The sequence below is a fragment of the Phodopus roborovskii genome, unplaced genomic scaffold (assembly GCF_943737965.1).
Source record: "Phodopus roborovskii unplaced genomic scaffold, PHOROB, whole genome shotgun sequence".
Classification (NCBI taxonomy): domain Eukaryota; kingdom Metazoa; phylum Chordata; class Mammalia; order Rodentia; family Cricetidae; genus Phodopus; species Phodopus roborovskii.
The window spans coordinates 1990353-2015278 of NW_026126412.1; the positions used below are offsets into that span (position 1 = coordinate 1990353).

The 24926-nt window shown below is 40.5% G+C and overlaps 1 protein-coding gene across 1 annotated transcript in view; it reads left to right on the top strand.

The window, feature by feature from the left end:
- Positions 1–273: 273 nt before the first annotated feature.
- Positions 274–24926, top strand: part of Pcsk1 (proprotein convertase subtilisin/kexin type 1) — a 39124-nt gene continuing 14471 nt past the window's right edge. Inside the window, exons 1-9 of the mRNA XM_051182760.1 lie at positions 274–518; positions 3416–3520; positions 6671–6781; positions 9546–9692; positions 10862–10938; positions 15327–15415; positions 18818–18990; positions 20321–20533; positions 22985–23085. Of these exons, the coding sequence (XP_051038717.1) occupies positions 339–518; positions 3416–3520; positions 6671–6781; positions 9546–9692; positions 10862–10938; positions 15327–15415; positions 18818–18990; positions 20321–20533; positions 22985–23085 (1196 nt within the window). The 5' untranslated portion in view covers positions 274–338. The remainder of the gene's footprint in view (positions 519–3415; positions 3521–6670; positions 6782–9545; positions 9693–10861; positions 10939–15326; positions 15416–18817; positions 18991–20320; positions 20534–22984; positions 23086–24926) is intronic.

Below are 24926 nucleotides of genomic sequence, written 5' to 3' on the forward strand. Positions count from 1 at the left end.
AGTCGTTTCTCCACCCCGCCGGGAATACCATCCACTTCTCAGTTCAGGTAGATCTGACGTCAAAAGATGGCTTTCGTAGATTTGACGTGTAAACACTCATTTCTATTCTGGCTGGGGAGGCTGGGGCTCCACTCTGCCAGGAGACTGAAGCGCTTCAGTGAGCGCTCGCCGCCGCCCAGCCTCTCCCAGCGCGCCTCCTAGCTCTCGCAGAGCAACCCTGAGCCAGGAGTGGTTCGGAGAGGCACGGCGGAAGAAAGGTCGAGTCTAGCTGGTGTTTTTCCCGTCTCGCTTCTTTTCTCTCAGACCTTCTTGCTTGTGTGAGAGCAGGGGTGGGAGCCATGGAGCAAAGAGGCTGGTCTCTGCAGTATACGGCTTTCGCCCTCTTTTGCGCTTGGTGTGCACTGAACAGTGTAAAAGCCAAGAGGCAGTTTGTCAATGAATGGGCGGCGGAGATCCCCGGAGGGCCGGAGGCAGCCTCTGCCATCGCCAAGGAGCTGGGCTATGACCTCTTGGGTCAGGTAAGAGTTTGCACTTTCGAGAAACTTTCTGGAGCTTGAGGACACTGGTGGGGATGGAGTACAGTCTCTCGACTCGGAGCCACAGATTGCACTCCCCTGCTCTCAGTGTCACAAGCAGCGAGGCGCATCCCCTGTGCCCCCGCGCCCCCCGCGCGCTTTCAGAGGGAAAATGCTTACGTTATTTATTGTTTGGGCTGGCCGCCACCAAGCAGAAGGAAGCTGCCGCTGCAGACCCTGATCTTTCTGTTGTCCGCTCTTGACTTAAAATCTGCACCCACGAGGTTTGGGGGTAAAAATAATCCTCCACGTTTGTTCTGGAAACTTAAGGTGTACACAGGCTCTCGCCTACCGTGTAGGAGAGCCAGTGCGCCCCATCCTCCTGGCAGGCAAGCAGCCTGTGTCCAGAGCCGGCGTTTTTCTTCCTTTCAATATGGCAGCAGCTTCCAGTCCTGAAGCAAGGGGCCAGCAGGCTTGAAGATGCCCGCGCGTGTAGGGGCGCGCCCAGAGCTCGCAGAGAGCGCCAACTGCTGGGACTAGTGACTCCAGGGTTTGGGTGGGTGGCGGTGGTGCCCAGTGGTGGGGGAGGCTGGAGGGGACCAGGTAAAGGAAGATGCCAGAGCGTCCCTTATGGGGGAGTTCAGGGTTTTCACCCATAACTTGTCAAGTCAAAGCTTCCTAACTTTGCATGGCCAATGTCTCAGCAGGGTCTAGGTGTAGAAATGACTGTCCGGAAAGGATCTCTTTCTGTCTTGTTCCTTGGACAAGTGCAAAATCATCTCCTAAGGTGTTAGATTATGAGATAAATTGATGTCTGTTCAAGTGTGTGCTGAATTAACAGACGGGTGGGGAGGGGCGCACAGATGCATTAAGAACCATCCCAAAGGGGAATCCAGGGGATGTGATTTCTAATCTCAGCTTTTCTGAAGTAGAGTCAACCCCTCGACCCTTGCTGGGGAAATTGTCCACAGTTATGCGGGGGAGGAGGGAGTTGTAAAACATTTTGGCGCGTTTTCTATTCTGGAGGTGGTGATTGAGACTCTGAAGTCATGGATGAGTAATCAGCGTGGGCGGTGTCGATTCCATGCACCAAATCCACTAGGAAATACGCCTTCTCTAGCCAGAAGCTTCATTCTCTAACTTTGTGAGGCAAATGGTCTTTGAAAGGCCCAGCATGAAACTCAATAAATTCCCAGGGCCTTTTTGAACAGTCCCCTTGGGGCCTGGGGACTAAAAAGGAGGAAAAGAGTGCTCTCAATAGAATTCAGATCTATGGACAGTAGATTCGAAATGAATATTGGCACCTGAATGCAATTTGTGCAAGAAAAGTCGTAGTTAGTGGTTTAATACAGCTACCCCCCCCCAGAGAAGGGGAACAGTAAAAGGGAACATGGGAGGCAGGAAAGAAAGCTACTGAAAATATCTACTTTGCAAGAGTTGGAAAGAAGTGTCAGGTTGTCAGGAGAACATGGTAAGGCTGGAGAAGCACCCCAGCATAGAAAATAGCTTGCAGGCAAGTAGACACAAAACAGCTTCATAATTAAGATTGCTTATTGTGTGCAATTCTTGAGTATTTGAGAGCCAAAAGCAAAAAAAAAAAAAAAAAAAAAAAAAAAAAAACAAACCAACAAAAAAGAGAATAGCAGATGGATTATTCGGATGGGTACTATAAGCTTCTTGGAAATGTGTAAATTCTGGGGTGGCAGGGGTAGTATTTGGTGGGGAGCTTTGTGACTGAGGAAGAAAACCACATAAACTCTTTTTCTTTCCTTCACACATATTAGCCCCAGACACAAATACAAACCTAGACCACTTGGTATGAAAATAATTTTTCAAAATAAACTAGCTTCCTTCTAGTCATTTTTAGTTAAAATGCCATATTCAATAACAAAATTTCAGGAAATAGTAACTTGCTTTCCTGATTCTGCTCAGATCTCATTTTGTTTAGCATTTCTAAAACCATACTAATTTAAGACAAGTATCCTAACATTACAGCCTCATGACAAAGCTAGGGCCAGAGTAGAGACAAGGAGCAAAGCTAGTTGACCATAGAAACAGCGCTAGCAACCCTGGCATTTTCTTGCTGCTTTTGATATCTCTTTCCAGATCCATTTACATCTGCCTAAGGCTCTGTTTTGCACCTAAGCCTCAGCATTTCCACTAAAAGCTATTCTCTGGGTGACGAGAACCACCAACATAAAGAACATATTTCTTTTGCGAGGACACAATTGCTTATCTCTTAATTAGAAAAACAAAACAGGCATCTAAAGGATTTAGTCAATTCACACTTTGTCCCCATTTATGTAAAAGGACATTAGCTCAAAGACTATTAAACATAATCTAAATGATCCCGAAGGCATTGATAGCTACCAAGGAAGTACAAATATCCTGAGGTAGGGCACCTGTCTTAGATACAGCACACTTCCTGACAGCCCTGAGGCAATGAAAACCTGAATCACCAATAATGCCTGGTAACGTCTGACTCAAACACTCTACCTACAGTATCTTGTTTACACTGAATGTGGCACTAATCAACAATAAATCCTAAGGGATTTTCTTTTGTTCCACAAATAGTTGTTTTCTGGCAGAGTATATTTTCTTAAATGAGCATATTTTGAGAAATATCTACATACACATTTCTTTTTCATCAAAAATATACCAAGGTACTCCTCTAAAATAGAAAGCATCCCCATTGCTATGGGAAACAGAAGCATTGCTATTCTCGAGTCCTGAGGGTCATCTCAAGACTTCCATGTCTTCCTCATGAAAAAAAAAAGTTACTTTCAGTGGGTTTAATAAAATATATTTTTAATAAAAGCCAGCTGTGTTAGCTGATTTTTTAACTAGTCTATACATATGTTCTAAAGAAATTGGATTGTTATTTTGATTTTTTTAAATAGATTGGATCACTTGAAAATCACTACTTATTCAAACACAAAAATCATCCTCGAAGATCTCGAAGAAGTGCTCTTCATATCACTAAAAGGTTGTCTGATGACGATCGTGTAAGTGTGCCTTTGTCCTCAAACTCAGTCTGACTAACTATGTTCTGTGTAACTCCCAACAAGAGCAAAAGCATTTCACATTTGACCCTTTTATGTTGTAATCATGGCTGCTTCTCAAATTGCTTGTTATTTCTTTCTGTAGAATCATAATTGCTCATAATATGTTTGGATTGCATTAAGCTAACAAACATTAATTTTATACATGTGTTTAGTTATATGTAATATACATTTACATATCTAGAGTTGAGTTTTGAGTGCTGAAAATCAGGGGAAAGAGTTAATGAAATAATTGATGCTGTAGGCACTCAACAGCCTTTTATATGGTATGTGGCAAATATGAAATGCTCCTTCTTGACACCCTTGAAAGAAAATGTAAAGATCAGTTTAATATGAACTCAATGGTGCCAAAGATATATGGTGACCTGGTTTTCAATAAGCAAAAAAATAGTCTACCATTTGCATTGTTAAAATATATTAGTGTTTATGAGAAAGTTTTTAATCCATTTGTTAATGAGGGGCTTCCGAGCACTGTTATGTTCTTTGAGACAAACTATCAGTCCCAGTTCTTCTCATCCTTGTATGTACAAGGATATATAGGATCACAATATAGGATCGATATAGATAAATAGTGTGAGGACAATTTTAATGCATAGTTAATTATACCTATCAGTTTGGAGGTCTATTTTCAAGGTCAGAAGTCGTGCTAATAGAAAAGACTGGATGCATATATTAGGAGTGTTAAAATATGTACGTACAGTGTTGCCTCCCTTCTAACGCTGGTGTTCGTACAGAAATGCACGTTGGTTGGCCTCATATCTGTGTACGTGACTACTGTTTCTTAGGACACCCTGAGAGGTACTGTGAGAAATACAGAGTGTTATCTCAACTTTGGAAGGGAGGAGAAGATAAGTGACAGCATATGATAGTGACATAACAGTTGAAAGTACATGGAATATGGGAATCCTGGAAATTATATTGTGATTCAGTTTGCTCCTTGATTGATTGTTTTAAATAAGAAAACAGATTATGAGGAGAATCAATTGTTGGGCCTAGTCTGCAGGGCTCAAAAGCAGTAGAACATCCCACACAGATGCTGCTTCATCAGAACCAAGGACTACAATCCCACGGCAGGCCCATTGCTATGTCTTTGTGTCAACTATGGCTAGACCAACTATGTGATAGACCAAACTGAAAGCCAGCAAGCTTATTTAAAAAGTTTTCCTGCTTGGTGAGATCTTTTCTTCTGCCTACCACCAAAGTAGACAGCTCCTTGTATGTGGGCTCTAAAAAACAGACCAGTTCCCTGACTAGGTTTAGTGCTTGGACAAAGCAGGGGAAATAATTCGTTCTCTTTCTAAATGCTTGCCCAACATTAATATATAACGAAGTCAAATTGAAATACCTTCCCATCTTCATGGAAGAAGCTGGCCAGAGTGGAGTGTCCCAGCTATTCTTACCCAATGTACTTGATGCAAATTAACAGATTATTTAATTCTTTTTAGTTGTCTCAATCATTTTCGGGGAAATCCCAAGCTTATAACAATTGGCTAATAATTATTCATCAATGAAAGTTCATAAAAAGGAGTTAATTCTATGAAAAGTTAACCTCAGGATAATTTTAGTTTAGGAAATACCTTGGAGTCATAGAAGTTTGAAGTGGACAAGATTGTATTTTAGTATCTTCACAGATCCAAAGTGTTATTTACAATGAAGTGTATGATACCTATTATACATATAATAAGAAGACACTGCCAATATTTTCTATTCCATTTAGTCTGCTCTTCTAGAGGTTAAAATGCAGTTCTGGTTTATGACATTAATCATAGCATGGTTTGCTACAATTGGGTGTTTATCTGATGGGGTGGCAGAGTGGTTCTTCTCATACACTGTTCTTAAAAATTGCTCTTGATTTCACTTTGCTGCTCTTTTTTAATTGGGGCAATTTTCTTCCAATTAAATCCCATGAAATGTATCATGATACCTATTCTTTCACACTGATGAAATTCCCAACTTTAAGTTTCCCCCCACACAAAGATTTCTATGTATCTCCTAGCAGCCAGCTTCCAAAGACCAAGCTAGACAACAGGCAATGTATTCAAGCAGTGTGTTATTTTAAGCCACAATGATAGAGTTTGAAAATGCAAGCACTTTAAAATAAATTATAGTGACTAATTCCTAGCTCTTCAGTATCTCCAGTGTTTATAATAGGATTGCAATATACTTTCTACTTGAACATTTAAGGCATTCCTAGTGGATGTCTTTGGCATTCAGCTGGAAATTATTTTTCATTTTTTATTTTTGGATTTGACCCTCTCATTTTAAACATATCCCACTTTACAGTAGATTGTCACTACATACACAACAGAAAAGCAATGTTTAAAACAGGAAATGGTTACGTTTCCCAGCAAAATAAGAAGATAGTATTATCCTACAATAACAGTAACTATTAGACAGTCCTGCATTCTCTCAGGGCCTCAAGTATAATAAGATTATGCCAGAGATGTGGACCAGGTAATTTTTATACTGTCAGATCTGTTTGCATATTGCATGTGACTGAATTAATGACAGATGTGCCTGGTTAGTAATTCTTATTGATAATCTCAGGTCTTTAATCTGTTTCTCATATTAAATACTCCTAGGCAGGAGGTAGAAACACAGAGGAACCAAAGTTTCAAATTTCCATACACAGAACCGTCCTTACCTAACACCTGTAGAGTTTACCTTTGGATGTGAAGGGTGAAACGAGGCAAGAAAGTTCTAACAACAGTCCCAGAGGCCCCTTGGCTTGCTCACTCTGTGAAATGGGCCGATTTTCAGCCTCTGAGGCCTGGAACTTCAGTGTGGCCCGGTTTCTGATGACAACAGCCTGCACTTCTATTCCCACTGTGAACCCTGTAAATAATCTGAAAGTCTTGCTCCTTTACTTACGGCTTCTTCCTATAAAAGGACTCCTTACTGTAATGGAAGGAACCCTTGTATCCTCAGTGAGCAATCTTTTTTTCTCCCTGGGCTGGGAGTTTGAGCTGTGATCAGGAAAAAACATCACTGAGCTGTATAAGTTTTGGTGGGGAGGCTCTTGGAGATAGAGGGAGGATGATTATACCCAGGTGGGAGTCTGACTTTGATTTCTTACCATAAAAACATTTGTAGGTGATATGGGCTGAACAACAATATCAAAAAGAGAGAAGCAAACGTTCAATCCAAAAAGACTCAGCATTGAATCTCTTCAATGACCCAATGTGGAATCAGCAGTGGTACTTGGTAAGTACTGAAAGGACTGTGTAGGATCTATATTCTTATACTGCTACATCATCTACATGGTGGATCTGTCTGTGTTTTTATCTGTATTATTTGGGGTTTCTGAAGGAATAGAACTTACAAAATAAATCTATATTTAGCCATCTATCATCTATCTGTATATCTATATATAGATATATAGAAGAGAATTTTAGAATGGCTTATGGGCTGTGGTCCAAATAGTCCACCAGTGGTTGTCTAGCAACAGAAGTTCCAAGAATCCAGTAGTCATTCAGTCCATGAGATTGGATGTCTCAGCTAGTCTTCTGTATGTGCTGGAATCTTTAATGCCAGGGAAGGAATGGACTTGTTAGCAAGAACAAGCAGGCAAAAGTAGAATCAGCTTCCTTCTTCCATTCTTCTATGTCTTTTGACAGCAGAAGGTGTGGTCTAGATTAAAGGTGGCTCCTTCCACCTTGAAAGATCTGGATTAGAAATGGGTCTTCCCACTCAAATCACTTAATTAAGAAAAAGCCAATCACAGGTGTGCCAGCCACTTGGGTTTTGGTTAATTCCAAATACAGTCAAGTTGACAACCAAGAATAGCCATAACACTATCTAACAGAATTTGGGAGTAGGTAATACCTCTAGAAAGCAGGACTGATAGAACTTTCCTGACGTGGACCTTTTGTTCTGCTGAACGAGTGTCTAAAACAAATCCATATATTAATACCTCTTGTCTTTGTGTCTTAAGTGTAACTGGTTTAAATGCAGAAGAATCATGTCAGGCAGGAGAGAATTTCCAGAAAGACCAGTCATGATAAGGTCACTACGATGGAATTTGCTCTTGAGTATCCTCTAAATCACTCACAGACCATAGTCAACATAATGTACAGTCCAAATTGACAATTCTTAGACATACTTCAGACAAGAATCTCTGAATGAGACAAAAGGAAGAAATGCTAGGAAATTTTATTTATAAATATCTAGCCATGTAAACCATTGTTCCTTTTAGATGTTTACCAAGCCTTGACTGGTGTATGGAAATGCTATTGCTTGGCTTCCAGGTGTTCTCTTTGGTGATGCCAAGCCTCTACAGTAGAGGCATAGGCTGCTAATAGACCAGATGTGTCGCTGAGAATAGCATAAAAGGCAATTTCCATAACCACATACTGAGGTATTTTTCCTATATTAGATAGGCAAGGCCATTAGTTCCTCAAGCCATTCTTTTACATTAAGCAATGCTTACTGATTCCAGCAGAAGACACATGTTGTATTTTGACTATTTCAAGAAAATCTAAGTTATACATGTTTGATATCACTAACTCATTTTCTCTCACAACTACTTTATATTGAAAAGATGGGATTATTAATTATGTCCATTTTACTGATGTAGAAACAGAGGCATCGTCAAGTTGAATAATTTATTTAAATTGCACTGCCACTAGTGGCAGGGCCATAATTCATGGTTCCAGAGGTCATACTCCTTTTTAAAAATTCATCTCTCATATATCACATCCCTATTACAGTTTTCCACCTCTCCTGTCTTCCCAGTCCCTCCCCCTGCCTCCCCTCTTTTCCAGGTCCACTCTTCCTCCACTTCCCTTCAGAAAGGGGCAAGCCAGAGGCCATATTCTTTTTTTTAATTCATTGATTAGTTAATTAATTTATATTTACATCTGGACCACAGTTTCCCTTTCCTCTTCTCCTCCAAGTCCCTTCCCCCACCTCCCCTTTGCCACTCCCTACCCCCATCTAATCCTCCTCTGTTTCCATGAAAAGGGCAGGCCTCCCATGCATTTCAACAAAACATGGCCTATCAAGTTGCAGTAAGACTAAGCCTCTTATTAAGGCTAGACAAGGCAGCCCAGTATGAGGACTAGGGTTCCAAAAGCCAGCAAAAGAGTCAGAGCCAGCCCCTGCTCCCACTGTTAGGAGACCCACAAGAAGACCAAGCACATATATGGTACATATATGCAGAGGACCTACGTCAGTCCCATACAGGCTCCCTGGTATAAGTTCAGGATAGCTGAACTTATGGTGGTTGGGTTGGTGTCCCAGTTCCTCCACTGGAAGTCTTAAGATGTCATATTCTTAACAACTAAACACTATAATTACACTTGCACACTCACATGGGGGCCTTCTCTACTGCTGGCCAATCAAAAGGTTATATATTTCCAACTCTCGTGATTCAGCCTCACAATCACCTGGTGAACCTTCCCCACTACTGCATTTTTTTTTTAAAGAGGTAGCTCTTCTCTACCATCATACACACTGTAAATATCTGGAAGATTACCAGAAAAGGTAGTATTCCCTAAATTATACATAAATAGAAAAAAGTTATTAAATAGCAATTTTTAGTGAAACTACAGTCTCCTGGGTGCTTATTTTTCTCTTAGGAGAATATCCCTACAACAACCAGACACGATGAGAACTCAGTGTAGCCACGAAGGCTCAGGACTTTGTTGAGATAAAAACACACACTACCAAATAAAGCCTCAGCATGAGGAAAGCTTGTGCTTCTTAACATAACTGAAAGAAAAAAACAAGACAGTATGTGTAAGAGACCACAGATAATTCAGCTCTTAAGATTTTTTTTTTTTCAATTAGGACAACTAGAAGAGTAGCATGGATGGGTTATTAGGCTCATACTCTCAACTTTGAGTTTCCATTTTACCCAATTGCCTTTTTTGTTACCCATGGAAAAAAGAAAACAAATGGCCTTCAGTTCCTGATTAAGAAAGAAAACCCACAATTTCATCTATGTTTATTTGCTTTTCTTCACTAGCAAGACACCAGGATGACTGCAGCTCTGCCCAAGCTGGATCTTCACGTGATACCAGTTTGGCAAAAGGGCATCACAGGCAAAGGAGTTGTTATTACTGTACTGGATGATGGCTTGGAGTGGAATCACACAGACATATATGCCAATTATGTGAGTCCCCATGCTTGTCACTTAGGGAACCATCTCTGCAGACATGCAGGGCTTTTCTCTTCTTAAGGAGAGGTGGACTGCCTGGGTACTAGTCTCTGGGACCTGCCATGAGCCTGTTCCAGGAGGCATATGAAGAGTTCATCAAAGACAAAGATGTCTCCTAACAACCTGTGTTAGGAAGTGGGTGGGATGAGGGGTGCTTACACAAGCGGAACTGTTAAAATCCTTCACACCATATGAGTTACAAGCCATCAGATATTGGTGATTTTTTTTTCAATTGCCTTATGGGTCAGTATCCCTTCTTACATGAATGCAATTCCCACTATGCAAAATCAAGGTGAGTACCACAGTAAAAATGCCAAGCCAATAAGGGAAGAGTTTACTAGAAGCAAGAAGACAAATATTTGTCAATGAAGTTACTAATAGAACATGAACTCCAATTATGGATCTATTGCCCTTAGAACAGAAGGCAAATATTTCATCTATCAAATTATCCCTTATCATTCACTTGTCCTTTTTATCCATTCTAAATTCCCTAACCAAAATTCAAAGCTTAAGGACAAAGGACTATGGAGAAGAGATTTTAAAAAATGACCCAGAGTAGAATCAAGACTTTTTAAAAGCTATGGAAATAGTAATAGTGGTGGTGGATCAAAGTCAGCGATGCCTAAATGAGGCAGTATGATTGGAAAAGAAAACAGGCAAGTTAAGCTTGCTTGAGTTTCAAGTAAATTTTCAATAATTAAATTTCATGAATTCTTACTGTGCCTAGGAAGGCTGAGGGAAAGCATCACAGAAGTTAGTATACTCCACAGCCATCTCTTTGCATCTTGGTTATGAAGGCGTGCATGTTGCCACATCAATATGTAGCTCTGTGGTCTTAATAAGTCACCCAATTTCTCTGAGCCTCACTATTTTTTCTGAAAAATGAGACATCTGACCCTATGGAATGCTAGCCCTTTACAGCTTTCTGAGCATCTGTGGAATATGAGTTTGACATATTCATGAGTGTTGGGTATCTTGCTCATCAGTGCCGCTGGCTTATGGGTATAATATGTGTTCAGTCAGGCTAGCAGCTCTAAAAGATGCTCTTTGGAGCTGTCTGCCAGCATGGAAAAGTCTCTGCAAGTGCTACCTTTTATGATGCTATGTCATTTTTTTGTCTCTAGGATCCAGAGGCTAGCTATGATTTTAATGATAATGATCACGATCCATTTCCCCGATATGATCCCACAAATGAAAACAAGTGAGTAAATGTGCACTTTGGAGGAATAAAGTTATGTGCAATGTTTTTTATCTTGTCTAGGAGACTTATGCTATAAATTTAGTCCAATTTCAAGTCTTAGTAAATGTTACTATATACTCTCCATATCATATTTCATTGTTTTTAAAGCAGAAACAAAAGCCTGTTTTCATATTCCCTTTAGTTTATAGAAGCATATTTAGTTAAATTTCTTATTTTATGAAATTATCTTTCTTCTATCATGAAATTCGCCTCTCAAGTATAATTGAATATTTGTAGATTTAGGAAGACTGTTGGGAATGTAATGGATGTTAATTGTGTGCCTCTCTTTCCCCCTTCATCTTGATATTAATCATGAAAAAAACATAAAGAAATGTATACAGGTAAATACCAACACCCAATCACTTCCCATGGCAATAACAATTGTGCTTTCTAATCTAGCTCCACCAGAAGGTCATGGTCAGGCAGCAGACAATAGGAGTTCAGCTGAGGTCTGCTCTCTGCATCTGGTTCAGTCTCTAAGATGTTGAAGCAGTTAGGAGCCTTCTGAGGGAGAAGAGGGATGAGCCCCTGACTCTTAGCTAATAGCTTCCCCTTGGAGTCTCAGTATAAGGGAAGCCTAGAACTATCAGTTCTTCCAAAGCTAGGTGCCAAAGAATGATCCAGATGCCAAAGGTTGTCAGCTTCCTCGCCTAATTCTACAGACACTTTAAAGACATATCTATGCCCATGTGAGTACTTGCCTTTTATCGTACTGGTATTTCTTACAGGCTTTGAGGAGACATTCAAAGATTTTTCTCCATATAGTAGAGACTTTCACCCAAAGAGATGAAATTGGGGTCTAACTCGGGGCATGGTGCTGTGAGGATAGGAACCATCTTGACAAGTTTTGGTGTGTGAAGCTTTGTACATAAAACATGAAGTGATGTTCTTTCCTCTGGGGCCTGTATGCCTTGGGTAGTAATTTTAGTTTAAAATTATTTTTCTGTGACCTGCCTAAGGAACACATGTCCTGTCTGCCTTCTTGTGATCCTTCTGGTATACTTCCCTCATGTAAGGAGCACCAACTCACATGGAATCCCTTTCCACCACAACCTTACCTTCAGTAAGAAAGCCTAGATTCCCTCCCACCTCCACTCCACTCACTCCAAGGAGCTCAACTCATCCTTATTGTTTGTATTTGGGTACCTGGTCCCTTCTCTAGACATGCACCAGATTCAGACAGCAAACCACACCCATCCCCACTCCCCAAGGACCACCCCTCTCCAAGAAGGGGCACTTGATCCACACTAGTAACCCCACTCACCCTGTACTAAGTACCATTCATATGTCTTGCACCTGCATTCCTCACCCATACCTCCTCTTCAGGTTCAGATCCCAGACATGCATTGCCAACTCTATCAGTACCTACTACTTGAGGGAAAGGCCTGAGGATCTCCTCCAGACCCCTAAAGGTTGACTGAGAATCCTATAAATCTACAGAAAATCTGTTTCTAGGCTATTGAGCTAGGACTACCCCTGCTTGACATCTCACCTCCACAAACAAGTACAGCATGCACCAAGAGAGACTAGGCCATATAGACTTGACCTCAACTTACAGATATCAGTTTCTTCCTTGAAGAAAAAGGAAGGCGGTATATGATTTGTATACTACTCTTTCAGTTCCACTTCCCAGAATTTGAGTAAAGGAGTTAATAACAAATCCAGAACATTCTAGTAACAACACAGTGGAAAAGCTAGAGCGGTCTCATTGGAAGAAAGTCAGACCATCTTGAGAATGACAACAGGGCTCAAGGACAAGATTTCAGACATATTTATCAGTTTGGACAGTCAGCAACAACAGGAATACAACTTCTTTTTGGAACACTGCCATGTGGTTGATGTTAACCTAGCTGGAAGGTGTAGCTTTGCCAGTTACTAACATGGACTTGGAGTAACATTAGGGGAACCACTGACTTCTCAATGCCTCTACTATTTTTCTTCTTATCACCTAAAATGGGAGATAAAGTACCTGCTGTCTATATTTCTGAAAGTTCCTGAGAAAATTGTCAGTATATACTTGCAAACAACCATTACCCTATTAGAATGACTTTCACTGAATCCCTAGTTAAGACTAACAGCAACCTCCCTGTGGCCAAATGGTGAGTTTGTTAGTGAGAGAGGGCAGTGTACCTCCATCCTATGTAGAGCTTAGGGCAATGATTTGTGTAGTGGTACTCTCCAATTTCTCTGGTCATGGAAAGGACCCAGACTTCATCTTAGTCATATTTGTAATACTGTAACAAATAAAATTAAATCAACTTGAAAAGGGGAAATGTTTCCCTTGGCTTTCAGTTTTAGAGGGTTCAGTTCACATGTGGTTGTCTTTGAGATGTAGTGGAATAAGCTGCTCACCTCAGAGAAGCAGAAAGCAACCATAGAGGAAGAGACCAACATGTCACAATCAACGTTTTAGTATATGTCCCTAATTATATAAAATTAACCTCTTATTTGTTACAGTACTTTCCAATAGATCCAAGGTAAGGACCAAGCCCTTGACACATGGGACTTTGGGGAATATTCCTTATCCAATAAGCAGTAAACCTTCTTTCCCCAAGAGGTAGTTATGTTATCCTTATAGTGAGTTTTAAAGTCCCATATAGTGTTGTTTGTACTTAGTCTGAAAACTCTGGGTTTCCTATCACTGTCCTTCATAATTACTGCATAAGGAGCCTCATAGAGCCACATATGAATGCCCTCTGTCATTCAAAAGAGGAGTCACCAAACAACAAATCATAAAATTTCAGGTAATTCTTACTGTTAAGATGACATGAATTCAGTTTATGTGTTCTGATTTGTAACATTCTCCAGAAAGTTCCAAGGCAACTTCAGTTGCCTGTGAGATAACCCTAAGTCAGAGATAAAATGTAAAATGTGAATTTGAAAGTCACCAGTGGATGATCTAGCTTCAGAAGTTGCAAGACTTTGGAAGTTGTATAATGTGTTCCCACAAAACCAGCCACTGTTAGTGCAGATTGCCCACTTAGCTTCATTCTCCATAGGGTCTTGAGTGGGAGTAAGATGCATCTGACTTACCTGCTGCCTCGTGCTCAAGGTTTACCAGGAAGGGCAATATTTTCTTCCCACATCAGCTTCAGTACTTGCAAGCTGGTTGGAGGAGGTAACCATTATAAAGAGAATCTCAAGGAATAGTGAAGATCCTACTTAATTAATTGGGAACATATTAGCTAGCAAACAAAAGTAAAGAAAAACAAACAAATGGCAACAAAAAATATCTTAAAACTGTGAGCCCTACTACAGAAACTGACATTTCTCTGACCTAGAATTCCTGTCTTCGATTAGTATGAGGGAGCACAAATATCATTTATTCGAAAAAGACCAGGAGATTTTTTGGGGGGTGTAAGGAAAAATCATAAGCAACATTGTCTTCATTGGCTCAGTAACTTCAGGAATTTTATATCCTATGCTAGGATGAAGTACTTTCTAGAAGTAGGTAGCTACTTCAGCATTTCTGACAGTGGCTCTTGTACAACACCAGCAGCTTCATACTATAGCCAGCTGCCTCTGCAGTGGAATGAACCCTGGAAATAGATTTACCTTAGCATTCTCGTCAGTTATGGGCCTCCCTGAGTCAGGTTGGTGGAAGAAAGCACAATTTTCTCCAGAATTTCAGAACTGATACCTCAGTGGTAGACTTGCTGTAGAGATTGGTGTATTCCACCAAATATTCTGACTGGAAAACCTGTCTGATTCTGGTCTCAGTTAGTCAGTGGTGTCCACAGAAAATCTCATCCTCGTCTTGTTAACATCTTTGGTTGTGGTGTGACACATGGTCAGAGGCACAGAGAAGGGCAAACAAGGGGAACCTAGTCTATCATACTTTACGAGGGCTGATTGAGGACTACTCAATCCAAAATAGGAAGGGTGGAACCATTTTATCAGGAATACTTAATGCAAAACCATTCCTAGAATAGAAAGTGAGGAGCCATTTCACTTCCAGTATGTAAGAAGCAGAAAGGTGTGTTTGTGACTGTCCCTGGGTGTTGGCTTACTTGCAATGGTGTCAGCAGCTACACTGGCTGCATTCTTTGTATATGTTCTATGTGCTCTTCACAGGCACTTCATGTGATCTTCATGACAATCCTTTGAGGATAAGTTACTGACCCAAGACCACACCATTCATTAGTGATAAAAGCCAGAATTTGAACTCACATGTTTTGGCCTCACTACTTACATCCTTCATCTTGACAAATGGTATTTACCTTCGATAGGGAGAACACAAGGGAGAAAGCTGATAAAAAGCTAGTACATCTAAATATCGTGAATTCATGTGAAAAACACAACTGTGATCTTTGTTTCTGTTTTAAAAGTTTTGCTCCTTTAATCTTTAGACATGGAACTAGATGTGCAGGAGAAATTGCCATGCAAGCAAATAATCACAAGTGTGGGGTTGGAGTTGCATACAATTCCAAAGTTGGAGGTAAGGCTGCCCATTGTCTGTAGTTTGGCACTTTAATTGAAGGCTTGTATTCCCTGCTATAAAATGGGGGGAGGGGACTTTCCCCAATCCAAGGGGAAATTAATGAATTCTTAACAATATTTGTTGCTGGACTTGAGTGTGACTTGCAAAAAATTAGTGGCTCTGAATTCCTAGAATATAGCCTATATATCCTTGCAGGAAAGATGACTCGGTTGAATGGCACTTGAGTGAAATTGAATTTTCTCTATGTTCCGTTTTCAGAGGCTAGCCATTAAATTCTTGATGAGAGAGCAGAAGGGATAGGTAAAATTAGCCAGACTTTCCCTGCTTCTCAATTCTTTGCTTATAAGTAAAGAATAGGGTTGTGGTTTTTGGTTTTTTAATTTTTTCCAGGACAAGATTTCTCTGTTTAACATCCCTGGCTGTTCTGGTACTAACTCCGTAGACTAGCCTTAAACTCACAGAGATCCACCTACCTCTGCCTCCGCAGTGCTGGGATTAAAGGCATGTGCCACCATGCCAGACTCAAAGAATAGTTTTTAAAAGATTTTTTTAAAAATTGTATTGTTATATGAAGTAGCCCATCTTATGATGGCAAGAAAAAAAAAAAAAAAGAGAGAATCAGTAGTTGACTTGTTCAGTGTAGGGTAATTGAGGACATTTGAGGTATTTGAGGCCTCTATATACATTAGAAGTAGCAATCAAGGGACAAATTAGAATATGGAGAGGTTACCACTTCTTGGCTCAAAATACCAAGCAGAAAGGGAGGTCAAAGAAGGTAGAGAAATACATAGCTATGGAAAACTCCTGGGCAAGTAATGGGGGGGGGTGCCTTCTGTATGGTTGATGAATAAATGCTGAAAGCCCAGACAGGAAGTATAGGCAGAGCTACCAGACTAGGAGAATTCTGGGAGGAAGAAGGTAGAGAGTGAGTCACAAGGGAGAAAGACGATGTAGCTACCAAGAAGGTAGGATGCCTGGGCATTCTCTGGTAAGCCAAACCATGTGGATATACATAAATTAATAGAAATATGTTGATAATTAAGAGAGAGCTAGCCAGTAAGAAGCCAGTAAGTAAACCATCGGCCAAACAGTTAATAATTAATATAAGCCTCTGTGTATTGATTTGGGAATAAATGGATGCAGGACCTGGGAAGACAGAAACTTTCATCTACAGGCAAAAGATCTAGCTTCATGTGTGTAAAAGAAGTCATTTCCAAATGGGCAGGGTATAGATGACCAAGACTTCACTCACCTTACATGACTATCCTCCTATTGGTGATTGCATTTGACTGAAGCCACTGGGAATGCAAGAAACACACTGGCAGAACCAATGGAGAGCAGATCCATCAGGATATAGGAAGAAAACAAAAATTGTCTCTTTCCTTACTACCTACCTTGGGCTTTTATAGTTACATAGTAAACATTGAGCTTAATTTTGTTTTTCAAAACAAAACCACAGAATGATCATTTGTAGTGAGTGTCATTCCAATAGAGTCTCATAAAATATACATGTTACACTTTGAATTTGGCTATAGATTTCTTTTGTAGAAACCAAATGAATACACATTGTGACATGGATATGCCAGCATCCTCACCAATGTAGGACACTTATGTAGATTTTCGAGCATCACTCCTGATTTTTTTTTTAATACTACCACCTTCAAAATGCTGTTCTAATCAAAAGAAAATGAAGGCAGGTACAGATCATGTAATCAACTCAAAATATAATTCACCAACATATATAAACCAAACATCCATAGCTGATGGGGAAATTTTCTGATTCTTCGGGTATTGGAGAAGAATTGTAATCAGGTTCTTAAGATATAGCTGACAGTATCAGCATCAAAGTAAAATATAAAACTTCTGATCCTAAACCTATTGTGTTATTTCATCACTCCTGCCTTTGGTGGTCCAGTCACAATTTGAACAATTTAATGTACTAGGCATCTACTATACATCAATCAAATTTCATGTAGTAATTATAGAACATGTTCCCTGAAGTGGACAATGTAAATTTGGGTGCCATGTTTCTGGAGTTTGGATCCAAGCTTTCTGCTTTCAAGCTGTGTGGACTTAAAGAAGCCACTATGTATCTTAGGCCTTAGTCTGTCCACATATAAAATACAAGAACCTCAGCACCAATCTGAAATGGTAGGTGTGAAGAGATGAGTTCCTGTGTGTACATGGACTAATGACTGCATATACTTCTAGTGTGCTGTTACCATTGCCTACATTTTAGAGTTGATGAAAATGTGTCATGGAGAGGTGGAATAGCTTCCCAGTATCAATACAGCTATGAAAAATTAGAGTTGAAATGTTTATCTCCTAAATGCATTTAAAGCATTTTGTTGTTTCTGTTTTCAGGCAGGGTCTGGGGCCCAGGCTAGTTTCGAACTTACTGTGTAGCCAAGGATGATCCTGTTTCATGGATCCTCCTGCCTCCACCATCCAACTGCTGGGATTGCAGCTGCTACCTTGCTTAGAAAAGCAATTCTCTAAATAACTTCCATTGATTGTGTGAATTATGTATTCTTCCCACTCTGTTCCATAGTATATAATAGTTGAAAATATGAGGTAGTGTGCTGAATTATCAGCCCAAAGCCAGGAATAATATCTTGTTCAAATTCCTTTTTCCTTTTTGACTCTTGGATTCATGAGTATGATGATGGGTGGCAGGGTGTAGGAAAGCACAAAGAGCTCTCTCCTAATGAAAAAATGATCTCCCTCAGGAGTAAAGTCTGTAGCAATGACTTTTCCCTTGAGGTTATTTTGAAGAAAAGAAAGCATGCTTTTAAAAAATATTTCTCAGCAAACCTATAAAAGAATGACATCTGGGTTACTTTTAATTTTTGCATAGCAACAATGGCTCCTTCCCTGTGTTAGTTTTTTATTGGAGATGGATCTTTTGTAGCTGCAGTTTCCAATCAGGGCACTTCATGGCAGATGTGTTGAGGAAGGGATGTTTATTAATTTTCCTTCTGAAAGTTCTCTGTTGTCTGTCACTTTGTTCAGATGTTAGAGGGAGAGGAGACACTTTTAATGACTAGTAGCCATGGCATTTTCTCTTGTGCAAAGATGCCACTTCCTTTGATCTCGATATTACTGGGAACAGCTTTGAATCATCAGCAATAGCAACAAATCTCAGCTACTTTACAGTACTTAATGTTGTCTCTACAGTTCCTTCACAGAGATATGGATTTGTCCCTTTGGGGCTGTTAGGGACTGCCTCACAGGTGTTGCAAACATCCAGTGCTTTGTTTTTTATTGTTTTTGTTTGTTTGTTACATTTTGTTTCCCAAAGTCCTTTAAGAATGTGATTATTCAGAGTGTTTTATTTTTCTATATGGATACAATGGCATTCCTGTTACATTCTTACTGTGTTGCTTCTTTTTTGCTCAGGCATAAGAATGCTGGATGGCATTGTAACTGATGCAATTGAGGCCAGTTCAATTGGCTTCAACCCTGGCCATGTGGATATTTACAGTGCAAGCTGGGGCCCTAATGATGATGGGAAAACGGTGGAGGGGCCTGGAAGACTGGCCCAGAAGGCATTTGAATATGGTGTCAAACAGGTGAGATGCTCAATGAGGACTCACATGAAACTATTAGAAGAGGAGAAATCTTAGGTTAGAGGGAACTATACAGTGAACTTCGTGGAAGGGCCTTTCACAAATTTAAATGCACTTAACTAAATCTTCAGGTGATGGATGTTCAAGATTAAGAGCACTTCCATATTTGGATCCAACATGGCACAGAGATTCATGACCTTTAGAATACTTACATTTAAAATATTTCTTGGGGCTAGGGAGATAGCTCAGTTGAAAACGTGGTGGTTGTACAACATGAAAACTTGAGTTTGAGCCCCAGCATCTGAGTATAAAGCCACAAATGACAGTGCATGTTTGCTGCCAAGGCAACAGAAACAGGCACAGATCCATGAAGATCACTGCCTGGCCAACCTTTCATGAGAGAATGTACCTTAAACAAACAAGATGTTTTTTTAAAGCTAGGAAGATAGTGTCTCGAGAATGAGAGTCGAAGCGGACCTCTGACCTCCACACACATACATGTACACCTGCACAAATGCATGTATCTGAACATACACACATATGCACTTACAACATAAATACCTACATCCATGCACATATACTCACAGAGACATGCATACACAGTGCTTTCGGACATCATTCTCATTTTTCTTCAGTGTTTTGTAGTAGGTCACCTATAGACTAGACGTCTTGCAGTTGCTGTAAGAATGTATTCTCGAATGTGGAGGCCACCCTACCTTTCACATCACAAATGCCCCTGGGACCCTCTTGCCCATCATCTGTCGCTCTTTCCCTTGAGCTGACTTCATTGCTGGACAGATTCTAAGACCTTGAACTATGCAGGACAAGACAAAAGTAGAAGCTTTGGAAAGCACCAATTGAAAAATCACAGAAAAAAGTGGCCTTGACGAGTTTCATTCAATCCAGAGTCTTTTTGAATGCAGCTGCAAAGCAGATCTGAATAATGCCTGATTTTGTCATTCTATCAGTCAGCCAGACGATCCATTCAGAAATAGAGAAAGTTCAAAGATTCAAGTATAGTGACATAGCCTAGAGAAGAGTGAAAAGAATCCTAATTCATGTGCTAATGGCCAGAGTATGAATCTACTAATAAAGAAGAAAGGAAAAGCCTTTCTGGACCCCACTGCAGAGAGAGCCCTGAAAACTAGAGGCTGGCAGGGACACTCTGGTCCTGGCCTATAACAGACAATCTGACATTGACCCTGAATTTAAAGACAGATTCCAAAGACTTGTCTCTGAGAATGCTGTATGTTTATTTCTTGGTACTTTTGTTGGGCTTGCTGGTAACCAGAATAGATGATGAGAGATTATTATATGTTGTCTTTTCTTTTAGGGGAGACAAGGGAAGGGCTCCATCTTTGTTTGGGCTTCCGGGAACGGGGGTCGTCAGGGAGATAATTGTGACTGTGATGGCTACACAGACAGCATTTACACCATCTCTATCAGCAGTGCCTCCCAGCAAGGCCTGTCACCCTGGTATGCAGAGAAGTGCTCCTCCACGCTGGCCACTTCCTACAGCAGCGGGGATTACACAGACCAACGAATAGTAGGTTACAGGTTACTTTGCTTTTGTTTCTGTGTCGCTGCTGAGGTAGAGGAACAGGGCTTTCAGAGCAATCCTCTTCCCTGACCTTCCGTGGCAATGGTTTGCTTGATGTCTCAGTTGGGAAGACTCGGGCTGGCTCACTTGAAAGATTGGCATATATTGGGAAGTTTCTCTTCAGGGACAATGACACTTCTGCCAAGATGATCTTCCCTGTCATTTTTTAACTCAGCTCAGAGAAACCACAAAACCTGTCATTACATGTGGTAGGCACTCCAAATCTTTTTGTGCTTGTCTGATGCCTCTCTGGAAACAGAGAGATTTCAGGGTCATGGGGCTTCATCACCTTGTGCTTGCTGATCCTCTAATAACAGGGATATAATCTGACGACCATTAGCAAATGATACAAGTATAGACTGTACACCAGTGAGATCTCTTAAGAACAGATGACCTACATGAAAAATAACAGCCTCACTTTTGCCTGGGGTGAACTCAGCCTTTAGGAAAGCAGCAAGCAGCTCAGGGAGTTACATGCTTCGATCTTCAGCCCACGCAAGCCTGTGCCTTCACTTCCATGAGTCATGAACAATTATTGGATTTTCCTTCAAGGGCACAATGATGAAGAACTGTTTGGAGGCGTTGAGAACAGAGATGGGTACATTAAATTTAAACTTTTAAAGCCTCAAATTTAACTATGAACATAGAATCCACTAGATAAAGCACATAGATCCTAACCTCAATAAAGTAGCAGGCTGAGAGTCAGTTAATACTTCCCAGGTTCAGGGGGCTGGTTGCCTGTAACCCCAATCTATATGACAATCTTTGTCTGATCTTCTGGGAATCCTGGGGGTCCTGGAATATATGCACAGTTCCTACCAACAACCCTGAAAAGACCACCAGCACTAGTTTCTGGTTTGCACAAGATCAGTGTTTTATTGCCCTCTTTCTGCACCTACATTAGGCAACAGAGCTGTGTCGTCTCCACTGAAAGGTGCTGCCCTCCCTCTCATGCCATATGTTCAGCTACTTGCATAATAGACTGTGACATTCTACTCAACAGTTCTTTATAGCCTTAGAAAGGAGCCTGCCAGACATCTGTCCATGGGTGTCAGAGCCCCTGGCTGTTGCTATTCCTGTAGCATCCAGAGCTGGCTTTTGTTAAAAGTTAAAATGTTAAAATTGCCTGTTAAGCATTTTGGAATTGCTACTGCACAGACTTGTCCTCATCTGGGGCCCCTTGCATTGAAGCAGGGAAGAGATTTCCACCTTTGCAGAGATTCGTCCTTAGGTAAAGCTGTCCTGAGAGAGACAGATGGTAGATTCTATTTGAGACAGTTGCAATAATGCTTTTTCTTACATAACACGTTTCCTCCACATAGTCATCTCTGAGGGCTTATTTGCGTCAACAGGTATAAAGGGCATCTTGACTTCTGCAGCTCTCTGAGAAGCAGAGCCACCATAACTTGAGAAATCTGAGGATACTAAGTGGGAAGCCAAAGGAGGTGATAATAGAACAAATTATATTTTTACACCTCCCTCCCACACATTGAAGTCTCTAGCAAAAACTAAGATACTGAAGCCTGGGTGGGTGTCTGCTTAGTAATCATTGGGCTCCACTGCTTGTTCAGCCAGCAGACTGACTGGAAGTGGTTGGGGGTATTTCTGCTTTATTTAGGTAGCCTCTTTATTATCCTAAAGTTAGCCTGCTCAGTTCTTACATACAATAATATTGTTTACAAATGCATCACAAGGCAGACTCTTACGTCTCAGAATGAGTCTGGAAATTTAAGTCTCATTCTGCTAATGTGAAGAACACATAATGTGACCATGGGGCACATCTAGTACACAGCAGTTTTATAACCTAAACCAAGACTTAAATGTGGGTTAATTTATAAATCTGACCATTCCCATCTAAGAGCAGAAGACATGACCTCATAGCTTTCCAATCAAGTTTACAGTTAATGCAAAATCTATTCTAAGTAAGTTCTGTTCAAAGAACTCTGATCAAGATGTCATTATGTCCCTGTGTTACAGAGGCAGACACATGTCAATCTGAAGGCCAGAAGGAATGTTGTTTGAATTGGAATTTCTAAATATGCCCCACCATGCACAATGGACCTGATGATTAATGGGCTGGCATGATTCACAGTGGTTTAGAAACAGTTCTTTTTTTTTTATAGACACATTTCGTTTGGGAATCTCAGAAGAGAAAATATTCATAGTGGGAGTACTTCATCCCCAGAAAAGGCAACTCGCTGCCAGAATTATAGACAAGTTGCATATAGAGGAGAGGGAACTAAAATATCAGCAGATGGCAAACATCCGCTTGCTGGTGCTTGAGAGGGGGAAGTGGGGAATGGAATCTTGAGCTTCCTGGTCACAGCAGATGCAGACCTTGGTCTGGCTACCCCTCCCATGCTCCTCACGTATCTATCTTTCTCTCCTTCTTCCCAGACAAGTGCCGACCTGCACAATGACTGCACAGAGACCCACACAGGCACCTCAGCCTCTGCACCTCTGGCAGCTGGCATCTTCGCTCTGGCCTTGGAAGCAAAGTAAGGCCCCCCAAATGTGGTCAGCTTGACTGAGACTGCTTCTCTGAATATGTAATTACTTGAGAAATTTTGAACAACTGCAGAAATAGCAACAACAGCATCTAGATAAATCCTGCCACTTTGAAATAATTGTTGACACCTCAAGGTAGATTTAAGAATCATACATCATATTGCAAATTATTTTCTAATATTTTAAAATATCCATAATATATTAGAAACATTGATTCACAACTCAGTCAATGTTCTTTGACTTTCTAAACTCATGTTCTCCCCTAGTCCTGTGCACCAAGCCTGTTCTATCAGACAGAATTCTGTCTGAATCATTTCCTGGGAGTGATGCTGAGATCAAATGAGCTTTCTTCACATTATAAACCTTCATTCTGGAGCTAATGTAACTAGATAAGACATGACAATTAAAAACTAGACTTTATTTTTTCACACTGCTACAGACTACAAATACAAATTTTGATAAAGCCATCCGATCATGTTTCTATAAATATTGACATTTTTCATGTTCCTGGAGATGAGCACACAGAATTGGAAATTCTGAGCCAGAGAAGTTGTGTTTTAATAATTTTGATGCATATTGACAAATTGTCTCCTTGAAAGGCCAAATATTCTCACCAGGAGTGTATTTTTGGAAGTGCCAGTTTCTAAAATACTAACAGTGCTTACCTTTAGTGTGTTTGTTGTGTGAAGGAAATGATGTCTTGTTTAATACTCAGGCCATTACTGTTGTAGTTCAGAAGTTTATGTTTGTGGCCAGTTGCCCTCTGATGCAGCCTCTTTATGTCCCTGGCTTTTATGATCTTGGTTACAATGATCCATTAATACTTTGTCAGTTTGGCATTTACTTTCAGTTTTACTCATAGTTGACAGTGTAACCAGGCTAATCAGTAATCAGCTATGTTTAATTGGTCTGTTTCTCTAGTGCTGCTTTCTTTAAAAAATATCACAAACCAAAGCTGGATTCAAATTATTTATGTTTTTATTGTCTCCCCTTTGCTATGCTTAACTTGCAAATCCCTCTGGTCTTTATTTTAGTATATGATGCTAAAAGTGGGTTTAGCAACATTTTTGCTTCACAAAAGTTGCTCAACATTCTAACAATTAACACAGAAGCCAAACAAAACAAAACAAACAAACAAACAAAAACAAACCCCCCCCCAAAACAAAAACAAAACACAAAAAGCCTATTTGGTCACAAGAGGTTAACCTAACTGGAAGAGGGCTTAATAGCCTCCCACATATGTGTAGACTAGACACATAGGAACAAAACGTGCTGTCCTCTGTACCAAAAGGAAGAGGCCTGAGCCTTGTCAGAAGCAGTCCAGTGAAGGTTCCTGCAGCTCCCTAAAAAGATGAAGGTAGAATTTCTTGGTGACAGCAATGAGACCCAGAATGACTCCTGTCCAGGCTTTTACCAAGTGTCTACCTATTGAGAAGAAGTGGACAGATGTTTGATTTTTTTTCTCTATTCAATATCTATCAGAAGCATACAAATATAGTACATCAGGCCAAGGCCATTTTGGTTTAGTGACCAGTAGAGCAGGGGTATCCACTAAGCCAAATTTTATAATCTTTAAAAACACGATAGTGTTAATTTTAAATAAGAACTGGGATTTTAATTTTTGTTTTATTTTATGCATGTGTGTACATTACATGCTGGCAAGGCCTCTGTGGGTCAGAAGAGGGCATCAGATCCCCTCGAACTGGAGTTGAGGCAACTGTGAGATGCCTGATCTGGGTGCTGGAAATCAAACTTAAGTCCTCTGCAAGGGCAGCAAGTGTTCCAAGCCCATGGAGCCATCTTTCCAGCCCCAGAACTGAGATTTTAAAGT